Source organism: Gossypium raimondii, chromosome 7, assembly GCF_025698545.1.
Source record: "Gossypium raimondii isolate GPD5lz chromosome 7, ASM2569854v1, whole genome shotgun sequence".
Taxonomy (NCBI): domain Eukaryota; kingdom Viridiplantae; phylum Streptophyta; class Magnoliopsida; order Malvales; family Malvaceae; genus Gossypium; species Gossypium raimondii.
The window spans coordinates 35,005,521-35,020,875 of NC_068571.1; the positions used below are offsets into that span (position 1 = coordinate 35,005,521).

At 31.3% G+C, this 15,355-nt stretch overlaps 1 protein-coding gene across 1 annotated transcript; it reads left to right on the top strand.

Annotated features, from left to right (window-relative positions):
- The first annotated feature begins 3,091 nt into the window (after positions 1–3,091).
- On the top strand, positions 3,092–6,438 carry LOC105794266 (transcription factor MYB46). Its single transcript, XM_012623358.2, has 2 exons — positions 3,092–3,638; positions 5,281–6,438. The coding sequence occupies exons 1-2, from the start codon at positions 3,310–3,312 to the stop codon at positions 5,951–5,953; spliced, it is 1,002 nt and encodes a 333-aa protein (XP_012478812.1). The 5' UTR covers positions 3,092–3,309; the 3' UTR covers positions 5,954–6,438.
- Positions 6,439–15,355: the final 8,917 nt, after the last annotated feature.

Consider the following 15,355-nt stretch of genomic DNA (forward strand, 5'->3'; position numbering starts at 1 on the left):
GATGATGGCAATTCTAGTTCAGACCGGCCTAAAAAATATCATTATCGAGAAAAAGATTAAGAGCTTGATGAAAAGGGCCTGTTTGCAATCCAGTTGTGCCTTCTGAATAGAGTATTGTAGGAGGTATTGATGGAGAAAACCTCATCCGCCTTGTGGAAAAGGCTAGAAACTCTTTATGCCACTAAGTCTCTAGCTAACTGTTTAGTGTTGAAACAACGTCTATTTATCTTTCGCATGAACAAATGTAAGCTTCTTAGAGATCACATTAGTCAATTTATTACTTTTTTGAATGATTTAAAAAATATTGAGGTTAATATTTACGATGAAGATCATGCTATGCTATTATTGTGCTTTTTACCCTCTTCATACAAGTCTTTCAGGGAAACCATGATTTATGGTAGAGACAAACTCTCTTTCGAGAATGTGAAGGGTCATTTGTTGAGTAAAGACAAACTCGACAATGAGTTTGGTTCGGATAGTAAGGCAGATAGGCAAGCTTCCGTTTTGATAGCATCAAAGAACGAGACAAATGTGTCGCTATTGTAAGAAGTTAGGTAACGTTAAATCATATGGTTATAAACTCAATTTTCTCGTAAAGAACATACACTTGACTTTCAAGGTATCATACAACGATCCTTACATCCAAATCTTATCCAAGTGTCACCTACATTGGGTCTTTCGATTGAAAAAAATGCAAGAATTACTTATCGATGTTCAAGATTTATCGAATTTATCAAGATTTTCGAGAAAGCTCGTAAAAGATTCGAAATTGATTGAAAGATTGACAAGAACGTTATTTATTTCAAAATGCTAGGGTTCTATAGAATTAAAAATAAGAATTTTTACCAATCTTGGCACGTTAGAAATGAATTTTGACGGTGTTACGCTAAAACAATACCAAGAACGAATTGGATAGGGTGGAATTCGGGTTCGATATTCAACAATAAATTTTCAGCAAAATAATATGAAAAAGAAAAGTGAGAGAATAAAAGAAAAAGATGGATTTAAAGAAGAGAGAAAATAAATTCTAAATAAGGTTGAAAAAGATAATCAAAATCCTATAGTGATTAGGAAAGGGACCAAATGGTAAAATTAAGTAAAATTTAGAGGGCTAATGTGGTAAATTACCCAATCTGCCTAAATTTAATAAAATAGGAAGGAAATTGGCATGGATAAAGCTTCAAACTAATGATTAGCCATTGGGTTATTTCCCATTTCTTATACTAATTTAGTTTTCATCCTTAATTGCAGAAAAATAAAAAGGAAATATGCAAAAAAAAATGTGACTTAAACTTTGTTTCTCTAAGGGTTTCACTAAGCTGTTAATCACTAATTTTAGGGCTCAATTTTTCATAACTTTATAAATTCTAACCCCTAATTTTTGAGTGTTACAATTAGATATTGATGCATTAACATTATTATATTAATAGACCACACAAAGTGTTTTTTTTAGGATGGCTCTCATAACTGTGCTTAGCAGCCTAACATATGGGAGCTATGGTAATATCCCTTTCTAGTGTTTCTTTTCTTTTAAAATTGAGAAAGAATAGTGATGGCTACCCATCTGAAACTCAAACTAAATTTAATCCTTTTAACATCATATAAATTATACATTTAAATATGATAATTGCATTTACTCGAAATATATCAATTTTTTGGCAAGAGAAATATATCATATTTACTTTTGGAGTTCTGATACATTGAATTATTTTTATGTCATTATTGAAAAAAATATTTTTGTTTAATTTATATCTATACATTTAATATTTAATAATAATAAAACATTTAAAATAATAGATGTCTATGTATCAAATAATAATATAAATAATATCTTAACTACATGGTATGTTTATTAAACTTTTTGTCAAACACTCGTTTAACATAGACTCAAATCGTATTATTTTTATTTAGACCTATTAATGGGTTAGGCTACCCGCTCAAGCCCAAAGGCCCGCACGAAATTTGGGAGAGTTTGGGCAAAAATGTTAGACTTGGAAAATGGGCTTGGACAAAAAAGTTAGGCCTGTTTAAAATATGGACCAGGCTCAAGCCCAGGCCGACCCGTTTTAAGTTTATAATACTTTATATCATGTAATTTTTATATATTATATAATTTTTAACACATTATAAAAATAAACATATACTAAATATATAATACTATTCTAAAGTAAATATTAAAATAAAATAATAATAATTAAAAAATAATATAGGCGGACCTAAAATGGGTTTGGGTTAGTCTTTTGCAAATATGGACGGGTTTGAACAAAATTTTAGGCCCAAATTTCGAGCTAGACCAGACTTAAACAAGCATTAATATGTTAATATCATACTTAAACCCGACCCGAACCTGACGCAACCCAAACCCGATCCTACCTGATCCATGAGCACCTATACTTCCATCCTCATCTCAAATAATAATAATAATAATAATAATAATAATAATAATAATAATAATAGATGCCTTCAAAATGTGCATATCCCTCCTTTTGTCAAATTTCTCCGTATAACCCAATATATATATATATTAGAATTGTATTATATATCAAATCAAAAAGTAAGGAGTCTCTTCTACTTTTCCCTTTTTCCATCATCAAAACTTAAAATGTGTAATAAAGATGCACCACTTAAACACTTAGATAATTTATATATAGATTAATAAACATGTGCCAAGTGTGTATTAATTATTAATTTATTTTTCCATTATTTTGTCACCCATTCCCATATTTATAGCTTCAATTACACGTGTGTGGGTTCATGCAATTTATAAAAGAAAAAACAAAAGGAAGATTATGTGAACTTGAAGCAAATATCTTGGCTTGGTAACAAAACAAAGCCTATAGATTCCTATATATTTTTTTTAATTTTTCTTTGTTATTTCCATTTTTCACTTTTCTCTATGATTCATTTATGATGATTACCTTGTGAGTGAAGAAAAATGTAAAGTTAAAAAAAGAAAGACAAGATCATGGAGTCAAAGACAAGACGACCACTCTCTCTTCTTATCTTTTTCTCCATTTCTCTCCCTAAAGTCCCCTTCCAAACCGTTTTCTACTTAGACCCATCAACCAACTCTATCTCTCCTTATTTCTTCCCTATATTCTAAGCAAACCCCACAACCATCACCATCATCATCACCACCAATATTTCCACTCCATGAAGCCTCCTCTTCTCTTTTCACTCTATAAAGTCTCCACTAATCTCTACCATCAAACTAGTTAGGATCAAGAAATTAATCCACCCATCAACATTGTTATTCTCCTTGGATAGGATCCAAGGCCTAGCTTGCTCTTAAATTAGGAGATTGAATCCATGATGAGGAAGCCTGATCCATCCGTGAAGGTTAGCAGTGGAGGCAATACTAATACTAATACTAATACTAATACTAATAATGGTACTACTACAAATAAGCTTAGGAAAGGATTGTGGTCACCTGAGGAAGATGACAAGCTCATCAACTATATGTTAACCAATGGCCAGGGATGTTGGAGTGATGTAGCTAGAAATGCTGGCCTGCAAAGATGTGGGAAGAGCTGCCGCCTTCGTTGGATCAACTATTTGAGACCTGATCTCAAACGCGGAGCCTTTTCTCCCCAAGAAGAAGAGCTTATCGTCCATTTACATTCCATTCTTGGCAACAGGTCTGCTTCTTTGTCTTTCATGCATGCTTATTTCTATATTTTTATGTGCGTGTGTTATTCCACCGTAACTTTAATAACATTTTCCCTCTCCTTGCTTCATTTTCTTGGGTCTCGGCTCATGGTCATAGGACTACAAGAACATTTCTATGAATAAAATCATGGAAGTGAAAGACCAAAGGAAGAATTTTTAATCTGTTTTTTCTTTTTGTTTTTCAAACCTAAAATTTTATGCAAAACTCTCAATTATGATCACCTAAAATAGTTGTAGTATATTATTATATGTTAAACCAGAAAAAAAAAATTGTTCTATCCATATATACCTAATTTTACGTTTGAATACAAAACACTCGTTCCAATGCTTCCTAATTCCAAGCTCTATTCTGTTTTCTAGGTTATTTACTGCTATGATATTCTAGCTAGGTGTAGCACACTTTACGTGCATTTTAATGGTGAGCAATGATAAATAGGTAGTTAGAAATATTCTAATTGCTTTCTTCATGAGGTGAGCCTTAACTTCTACATTCTTTATCATTTCATTGACAAAATAGGCATATGACCTTAGTATTCTACTTAAATGATTACATTGATCTCAATCCCTAATTAGAGTGAAAAGAAAATAGAGCAATACTTTTTGCCTCTATCACGTGTATGTAGTCTTGAAAGGGATGCCTCCACAGTTAAAACTTGAACTTTCATATCGGATGCCTTGGATATATAGTTGGATTAAAATTATGAGATGAAAAAAGTGAAGTTTTTTGGGATCGGAAAAGGCTAACCCTCTTTGTGTGGTCTAGGAATATACTATATCTACGATTCAAATTCCAACTTATTAGTCATTCTCTTATGACTAAGTTGCAAAAATTGAGAAAAAAAACAAACAAATAAACCAAAACATAAAAGGCTAATTGAAAAGCTGATGTGGAAAGAGAATTTTAGAGTGATTTCAGGAGAGAAACATCAATCAAGATCTCTCCTTGTTTGTTTGCTTTGCACATGCAAAGCATAAAGCCTCGAGTCAATGGGGTTTTTAGAGTAGGTGGTGGAGAGAGAAGCAAAAGCAAGTATCAATTATTAAAGTGTGAGGACAAAGTAACAATATGTACCCACGAATAAGCCATGTTAGTTAATTTTGAGTAGTTGGATTTTCTTTTTCTTTCATGTTTATGGAGATATAATGAATTAAGTTGAAAGGAACATAAGCTAGAGTGAATTTAGCCCATCAAGGTTCTATTTTTCTTTTAAATATATGGTGAGTGAACTAGTTATAAAGACTTTGTTGACATCAAATTCAAGTTTAAACTTGGACTGCCCCTTCCCTTACCCCTTGATAATTGTTCATTTCTTCTCTCCTTCTTTATTCTAAATTTTTAGGGGAGAAAAGATATTAAACGAAAATCCCCACTAAACCTTTGTGTTGAAGATACTCAAACTAACATTTATTTAGTACATTTTCGCTTGCATGCAAGTTGCAAGGCCTATATCATTGCCATTAGATGTGACTGCTTTGTAAAGTCGTTGCTTGGCATGGAAAATGATATTGAAATTTTTATATTTTGTTTGCTTCTGTCGACCGTATAACATATATATACAGATGAAAAGTACTTAACTGACTCTTTCCATTCATGGTTTGAAACCCTCAAAGGTGGTCTCAAATAGCGGCTCGTCTACCTGGCCGTACAGACAATGAAATAAAGAACTTTTGGAATTCAACAATAAAGAAAAGGCTAAAGAATTTATCATCCACTCCCTCACCAAAGGTTAGTAATTCATCGACGTCGGAGCCTAATAACGATGCCATGCAAGGGCTCATGTCAATGCAAGAACAAGGCATTTTGCCTATGTACATGGACTTACCATCAGCATCGTCCAATTCTTCCTTGCAATCCATGGTCCTGAATCACACCGGCAACTCATTACTGATGCTCGAGCATGACCTAAACGTGTTCGGGGCGTCCGGATACTTCGATCCAGCCTCATGTGTGACACAGGTTGGGGTAAATGGAGAGAGCTTTTACGGTGAAAACGAGATGTTGGGTAGTGTTGAGAATGGGGCAGAAAGGGAACTATATGTCCCTCCTTTAGAAAGCATTGGAGAAAACCTTAAAACTGAAAATACGACAGTTGATGTTTGGAACATCAACAACAACCATTTCAATATCATAAACAGTAAAAACAACAATAGCAAATCAGACAACATAGGCAATGCGGCTGTTGGGAATTTTTGGATAGGTGAAGAGCTAAAAGTTGGAGAATGGGACTTGGAGAATTTGATGAAAGATGTTTCTTCCTTTCCTTTTCTTGATTTCCAGAGCTGAATATATAAAATCCTTTCCTTTTCTAGTCACCCCTTTTCAAACCTTACTCTACTCTCTTTGATCATCAACACTTGAAAAATATAAATACGTATATATATATATATATATATATATATCCTATTCATATATAGTAAAAAAAAAACAACCATTTGGATAAGTTGTAGGGAATTGGTGAGTTCGGAATAAAGGTGGGGATTTGGGACCATGAAAATCTTTTGTAAGTAAATATGTTTCATATGGAGCGGCAAAAGGGTGCTTTGATTGACTGATGAAGAAGCATCTGAGTACATGAAAATGAAATAATTAATTACGCAATGTGAATATAGTTATGTAAACAAGGTTAGAAAGGAACATCTCAAGGAATATATATAAGATTGAGATCGATGTACAAAGCAATGTCAAATGAAGAGAAATAATAATGTTGTATTATTGTTGCATTTTGATAAATAAATAAAAAAAAGTAAAAGAAAATCTTGATCTCAAAATCTATAAGTACATTAGATATATGATATTTATCATTATTAGATATTAGTTGTAGTCTTTGTCTTGGAAAGGAAGCATTAGATATAACGTAATGAAAAATGTTTTATAATTATTGGTTTTATATAATTAGGCTAAAGGTTAAGATGTCCACTTAGCTTGTACAATAAATATCCCATCGGCTTTAAATGTTAATTTTGGTCATTGATTTCCATTATTTCATTTGATAATTAGTCTCCATGGTTTGTCTTGTAGCTTGCTGTAGGAAGAGTAATTATAAGCTCGATGACCATTTTCTTTGATTTTCTTGGGCATTGACAATATTTGTGGAGGAGAAAATAAAGTGAGCATGCCAGTTGGCAACCAAACATGATTGGTAATAATTTTCATAATACTTAATTAATTAAATACATTATAAATTGGTAATTTAATTTGATTGGTCTAATTAAGCTGTTACTAAATCCAAATTTTCAAAATTAATATTTACTATTAATTTCTTATTCATAAAAAAGCAAAAAGGAAAAGGCTTGATGAATTGTCAAGTGAAATGACGGCATGGTATGGAGAATTGAAAGCACTGCTATTCTAAATCATTTCCTTTAGGATTTTAACGTTCCCATAACAAACTCGTGAATGCTTGTAATTATTATAGAAATTTAATTTGGAGAATTAAGTAATGGGATGGTTGTTTCTTTCTAAAGATATTATGGTGAGTGACTATTGATGATTACCTCTATATTTAATGTAACTGAATGGAAAGAGAAGGGGATGGCCATTGGCCGAGCACTTATTTTTCAATTTTTCATGTTTTGCCGACACCCAAGGGTAGGGTTTATGGATTCAACTCGATTGGTTTACACTTCTATAAGTCTGTTTTCATCATATAATTAACACCTTTTCCTTCCCTACATTCTAATATAACATGTTTTATACCTTATTTTAAGCATTTAATTTTATAATTAATTTTTTCATAATTAATAGAATTAGTTTAAAATATAATAATTTTTAAATCATAATTACAAAAATTGTACTATATTCAATGTATAAGAGAGTTTTACTTCATATAATTAATACAAATCAATAATATTCAGTTAGTAACTAATTAACATATATCTATTATTTTGATCATTCAAATATAGTGTTGGACCCCATGTGGACTATTGGTCATGTGTTCACCTTCCGCAAGAATTAACTAGATTCAAATCATAGGAGTACCACTTGTTGTGTCGTGTGTTGACAATGATTTGCTTCTACCAATGATGTGTGAATTGTACGGAAAGAAAAAGCAATAGCATACATATATTCAAAAGTTATATGGTATATCTAAAAAAACAAGTTCATGAACCAATGAATCGTTAAATTTGCCGAAAAGTGTTGACGGTCGCAGGGCGAATCTGGGAGGCTAGTAAGGGCCCCAACCCCCCCCCTAAAATTATAAAAACATATAATTGGTATTTAATCCCTTAAGTTTTGAAAAGTTTGGCCCCTTTTCAAATTTGAATAGTCAAAAATATTTCGTTTCTTTTTTTTGGCTCCATATCACATATGTTAACTTTTAACTTTAAATATTTATATAATGTACTACAACTTTCTTTTTTTGGATGGTAGTTGGTCACTTTTTAATTTAACATTAAATATAAATTTAGGTAAAATTCACTATGTTAACTAGTGAAAAAGAAGTCTATTTTATTGTTGCTATTAATGACTACCGTTATCAATACCAGTCCTTCAAACGCGGCATCAAGTTCATCTTCTAAGGGTTTTTTTTCATCTCTTCTTACAATTTTACAATTTTACAATTTTTTTATTGTGCTTTAAATTTTATATTTTAATTTTATTTTATAGTTATTAATTTCTTTATCTTTTAAGATATTATAGTTATGAAGTTGAAAACAATTTATTCGTTTTTTAAAAAGAAAAGTATAGAGACAACACAATCACCTTCAGAAGCATCACAAATTGAGGTACCTCATTCATCATTTGCTCCTTTAAACTCTAATGTTCATCCTTCTAAAGTTCATAGAGTTGAAGATGAGACACTTGATTTCTCTAACTTAGAACGTGAACCTGGGTTATGTAAGCAAATATATGAGTATCCGATTAATATGCATGATGAAATTCGAAGAGCTTATATTAAGGTTGGACCATATAAAGCATCCTCGTTATTTTCAACAATCACGGTTTAAACAATTTTCCTGGTTAGAATATTCACCTTCTAAAGATGCAAAATTTTGTTTGCCTGATTTTCTTTCTAATAGCAATCTAAGTAGTCGTTTTGGATCAACTACATTTACTCATAGTGGCTTTAGCAATTGGAAAAAGGTACACGATAGATGCAATTGTGTGTTTTTGACACATATGGGAAAAGATTTGAATTCACTACATAACAATGCACAATGAGCTTATGTAGATTTAATGAATCAAGCTCAACAGATTGAAGTATCACTTGATAGACAAACAACACAGCAAATTGTAGCTAATCGTCTACGTCTGAAAACTAGTATAGATGTTGTTAAATGGTTGACATTTCAAGGGTGTGCTTTTAAAGGTCATGATGAAAGCACGAGATGAAAAAATCGTGGGAACTTTCTTGAATTGTTATCACTATTAGCATCTTATGATGAGAAAGTTAAAGATGTTTTGAAAAGTGCTCCACAAAATTCTACTTATACTTCTTCAACAATACAAAAAGAGATACTGCAAATTTATGCCAGTAGAGTTCGTAATGTAATTCGTGAAGAAATTGGTGACAGAAAGTTCAACATTATTGTGGATGAAGCGAGAGGCGAGTCAAGAAAAAATTAAATTGCAATTGTTTTGAGATTTGTTGATAAATAAGGATTGGTAAAAGAATGATTTTTTTTAATATAAAAGATATTGCATCATTGACTTTGAAGAATGAGATTTTAATGTTCTCTTGAAACATAGCTTTGACATACAAAATATCTGAGGTCAAGGCTATGATGGAGCAAGCAATATGCGTGGGGAATTTAACGCCTTGCAAGCTTTGATTTTGAATGTTTGTCGATATGTTTATTATGTTCACTATTTTGCTCATTGTCTTCAGTTAAGATTGGTTGCGGCAGGTAGAGAAGTGGTTGAAGTGCATCAATTTTTTAAAGACTTGTCTAATATTTTTAGTATTGCTTCTGCTTTTCCAAATGGTACAATGAATTACAAAAAGCCCAAGCATCTAAAATAACTTGTTTGGTATCCATCAATGAGTTAGCAACTGGAACAAGAATGAATTAGATTGACACTTTACAACGTCCTGGTGAGACTCGATGGAGTTCTCATTTAAATTCAGTTACAAGTTTACTGACTATGTACAATGCTACTAGCATGGTTCTTGAAAATCTAAAATGTAACAGTCCGGTTTCGACCCTAATCAGAACAGTAGTTTTTGGACCACAAATTCGAGTCATAAAAATATTTAAATATTATTTTTTGTGTTTATAATTTTTGAATTAATATGTGTGAAAATTTCGTGATTTAATTTTACTGTTTGTGTGCTAATTTGATAAAAGGACTTAATCGCGTAAAATGCAAAACTAGCATGCTATATGTAAAGGTATTTAGTTGCTATGGCTTTTATAATATGGATTCCTTATGTTGCTATTAAACCATATGAATATTGGATGGACAAAAATGCCTTAAGATAGTGGATTTTAAATGAAAATAAAAAGGCTAATATGGTAATTTGTCAAATAAAAGATAAATTAGTTAAAATAAAGACAAATTAATTGTCATTTGTGTTCATCCACCACTGAAACTTAGAAAAGAAAGGTTTTAAGAGTTTTGAAGCATTCGGTCATTGCTAAGCTCAATCAAGGTATGTTTTTGTTTCGGTTTTTGATAATTTCTACGTTTTTGTGATCGCTCCTTCGAGTACTATAAAGCCCATGTTTTAATTTTTGAATTTGATGATTATTTTGTGTTTTTCCATTGATGATAGCTTGTGGTTTTTTTGTTTGATGATGAAATATTAAAGATATGTGAAAGATTAAAATGTTTTGTCTTTGAATTTTTGATGAATTTGATTATTTTGGGCTAAATTGTGAAAATAATATTTTGAGGACTAAAATGTGAAGTAAATAAAATGTGTGGACTTAGATGAATTATAGGAAGATTCAGCCAAGCTATAGTGTGGCTAAATTTTGAATATTTTGTGTTTTAAGAAATAAGGGCTAAAATGTAAATGTGTGAAATTATAAGGGATAATGTGTAAAAAGGCCTAATTATGTGTTTGTGGATTAAATTGAATGAATGTGTGATTAAATTAGTTAAATTTGAATTTATTTAGATCAAGAACGAAATAAAACGAAATTAGATCGGGGGAAGTCGAAAGTAGTCGAGTAGTCGATTTCATTCGTCGTTATCCGAGTTAAGTTCATAAGTAAATAAGTATCGATAAATTCTATTGTATTCATTTTTAATTGTGCCGAATTGAATTATTACTTGTGTATATAATATGCTGAAATGAATTAAGCATGGGAACAATGTTCACGAGCTTGATATGATCGAGTTTTGACGTCCGAAAGTCCCGTACGAACCTTAGGAATAGTTAGGATACATATGTCATGACATAGGATTCTGTTATGTGTTATCGTGTAAGACCACGTCTGGGACATTGGCATCGACTTGTGACTTACGTGTAAAACCCTGTCTAGGACAGTGGCATCGATATGTGATTACATATAAGACCACGTCTGGGACGTTGGCATTGTACGAAATGTTCGACTACCCGAGTATCCTTTTTAATTCCAAATGGTTCAACGAGAAATAGTAAGTTAAGACTGAGTGTAAAAATCGAGTTAAAAGGCACATGTATGTACTCATACAAAGTTATGAAAATATGGTAAGTTGGATGTTTAAATTGATGATATAAATGTTATATATATTAATGTGAACTATGTGTATGCATATGTGAATATATACATTCGGCCAAATGATGTATATGTGATATTAAAAGTGAGAATTATATATGTTCATGAGTATTTGTGCATTTTTTTCATATGATGTTTAAATGCTAATGTATATTTGATGATATATAAACTTGTGAGTGTGATATGTGTACATTTAGTTAAGGTTTGGATTGATTTAGTTAGTTGATTTAGTGTTTATGTTCATTTGATTATTAGTTGCTTATGACTCGCTAAGCTATTCAAGCTTACTATGTGTGTATTCATTTATTGTTTTATAGATTGTGAAAGCTAGTTACGAGCTCGGGGATCGTCAAGGAAATTCGTCACACTATCAATCACTATTCGGTATTTTAAAAAGTTTGAACTATGAACATATGGCATGTATAGGTTAGCATTTATTTTGGTTTGTTTTGGAAGTGTAAATAAATTGGTATAAGCTAGTCTTATTATGTTTGAGTTTGAAATTGTATATATTTAAAGCCATGCGAAAATGGCTTGATCTTTATGTTTGAGTTCAGTTATGTTTAATTATGGTTTAATTATATTGGGGTAAGTATGTCTATAACGGGTATGAATAGTAATATGACTATATGTTTTGTTTGCATATGTCATGAATACCTTGTAAATAGCTCATCGAGTTTGCTTGTTGAATGGTTTGATTCACAATTATGGTTATTTTATAATTTGACTTTAGATGGGTAAAATGGTTAATTTATAATTGATTGTGTATTGGTTAATTTTGAGTAGATTTGGAAATGGAAGATTATGTTTATATAATAAGCTTGAATGAGTGAGCCATTAGGTACAGATCATGTTAGAAATGGTATGAATTATTAAAGTATTAAGTTGATGTTTACATATAGAGTTATTCAATTTGGTTATGCATATGAAAATGAAATATGATTGACGTTTATTATAGGAGTACAAAGACTAAAATATTTAGCCAATAGGTTCGGGTAATAGATTTATAAAGTATTTGTAAAGTGATATGTTTAGTATGGATGTTTAGAAATGGCTCAGTTGGTGTATGCATATGCGTATAAGCTTGTAATAAGAAGATAAACATGTTTTGGTCTTATATATTGATGTATAGTTGAATTGAAAATAAGTTTAAATTTAGTATTTATGCACATGTAGATTCGGCTAATGTTAGTTAAATGAGCATTGCATGATTTGAGTTCAGCTTTTATAGGTTAATTGGTTAGTCGAATTAAGGATAGTATGACTGACAATGTGTGCACATAATTTGTGTTTGAAGGATTCAAATTAGATGTGGAGAGATGCACATAAGGATTTTATTACTCAATGAAGTATACTAAATCAATTGGTACATTTGTTAATGCCGCATATGAGATTGGGCATAAGCTTTGTGATATGATTTGTTTGGTCTATTAAGTGCATGTTTATTATTAAGAAATAAAATGTTTAAAATTTATTATGTATTTAAATACCATTTTAATGATAAGCACATGATTCGTGCATTTATTTTGAAGTATAATTTGTATGACTTTGAGGCATGAGTATTAAGGTGTAAATATGATTATATGCATGAGATATTATAATTGTTTTACGATTAATAATGTATGTTTAATATGTAATCAGTCATTTGTTTTATTAATTCGAATATAACAAGTGTGCATATGTAAATGTTTGAAAGTTGTGTCTTGCTCGGTAATACCTCGTAACCCTAATCCGACGACGGATACGGTTTAGGGGTGTTACATAAAAAAATAGTGCTCCTAACTATTCTATGTGAGGAGATGCTCATAACGCATATAATAGATTGAGATCTTTTGAGTTTATTTTTATATTGCATATGATGAAGGAAGTTTTAGGGGTTTCTGATAATCTTTGTCAAGCTTTGCAACATGGTTCTCAAGATATATTAAATTCTATGAGTTTAGTTTTGACAACAAAAGATTTAATTAAAAAGTTGAGAGATGATGGATGAGATGAATTGTTGAAAAATGTGATATATTTTTGTGAAATTTGGCAGTTGAATTTTCCAGATATCAATTCTCAATATATTATAGGTCGTAGCCGTGACAAGAAGGAAGATGTCATAGTGGAGCATCACTATCAAGTAAATATATTTTTGCTACAATAAATACTCAGTTGCAAGAATTGAAGAGTAGATTTAATGAACATGTTGTCGAGCTTCTCACTCTTACTACAACTTTAGATCCTAAGGAGTTTTTCAAGTTATTTGATATTGATAAAATTTGCATTCTTGTAAACAAGTTCTATCCAAAAGATTTTTCTCAACAATAGAAAGAACATCTCCAGTATAAGTTGAAGCATTATGAACTTGACGTATGTAAGCATCTTGATTTGAAAAAAATATCAACACTTTCTGAACTTTGTATAAGCTTAGTTGAGAATGGAAAGTCAGTCATGTACCCACTCGTTGATAGATTGATTCGTATTATATTAACTTTTCCAATTTCAACTGCATCCTCAGAATGTGCTTTTACTGCTATGAAGATTGTACTGACTCGACTTCGTAGCAAGATGGAAGATGATTTTTTGAGAAGTTCTTTAGTTGTGCACATTGAGAAATAAATTGCAGAAAAATTTAATGTAAACAAAATAATTGATGATTTTAGTGAGACTAAGGATCGAAGAGTGCAATTCAAGTAATATTAAAATTTCTTTCTAGCTTATTTTTATGTATTAAATTATTTTTCTTTAATTAGTTTTTATTTTTAAAAAGATTATTATTGTTTAATATCTCGACCCCCCTCTTGAAATTTTTTGGCTTTGCTCCTGGACGGTCTCCTGTCCTTCTCTTCTATTCTTCTCTCACTTATTTATCATTTCCTCTCTTTTTCCTGCATATACTTCTCACTTTTGCTTTCTCTCATTTGCCTCTTTCCCATTGTCTCCCTCTTTACCAAGAAAGTGCCACATTCAGTCGTCAACCATTCCTCTCTACCCTCACCTTTTCTCTATGTTTTCATCTAGTTATTTCTTTCATCCATTTCCCTTTTTTCATCTTAATTATGTTTTTGACAACTGCCTCATCTTCTCTTGACCACCAACAAGCATGGGCTGAGTTTCTTACCATCACATCTCTCGGGGCATCTTGTCAATCTTAGGTTCCCTCTCCACTTCTATGGATGAGTTTTTGGTTCTTTTGAGAGGTTGTTTTGACAATTACTTTTGTGGGCATCGATGCCACCAATTTTGGAGATGTGACTCTTGATTGGCCTCTTCGGGCTTTTCAGGTTTTGTACGTGCTTAATTATGAGCTTTTTCACTTTTAAGTCCAACAATCCTGAAGGCCTTTGACTTTTTTTGTCTTGTATGGATTTCTGACCTTTTTACCTTCAATAGAATGGTAAGTTTGATCTAAAACAAATAGGGTAAACTACAAACATAGTCACCCAACTATAAAAAATTTTCATTTTAGGCACAAAAAATAAAAAAGTTTATAATTTAAGCACCCACGTTACATAGTTCAGCCATTTTGGTCACTCCCATTAAAATCACAAATGGCATAATAACAAATTTAGGCAATAAAAAATCGATATAATAAAAAATTTAGCCCTCAAATTTTACATATTATATCGATTGATATATTGCCAAAAAATAGAAAGAATTTATTCTTAACTTATAAACATATTTTCAGAATAACAATTTTACCGATTTCTATTAAAGAAGAGAGAATTTTCGTTTTCACCCCAAAAGGAAAATTTTTTCTAGTTCCACGTTTCAATTCAATTGGTTTGAACCCACACTCGAAGTAGTTTGTGGTACGAGAATAATGAAGAAGATCATTTGGTTAAAAGTTAGAAAATATTACAGATTCGCTTATCCAAAAAAACAGGTATGAATTTGTTTAGGGTTTATTGCTATAAGTATCACAAACCGAGTCAGTTTTAAAAATTTTAATTTTCCACTGTGCAAGAAAACCATTTTCAACCCAGGTTCTTTCCAACATGGGATAGGTTAATGTGGTTGACGAAAGAGGTTTGTGGAGTATTGGCGACAATTA

What these genes read in the sequence shown, in the direction of transcription:
- LOC105794266 (XM_012623358.2), top strand. Translation starts at nt 3,310, where the DNA reads ATGATGAGGAAGCCTGATCCATCCGTGAAGGTTAGCAGTGGAGGCAAT. An exon ending in CATTCCATTCTTGGCAACAG is followed by an intron (nt 3,639 to 5,280) that starts GTCTGCTTCTTT and finishes AAACCCTCAAAG; the next exon opens with GTGGTCTCAAATAGCGGCTC.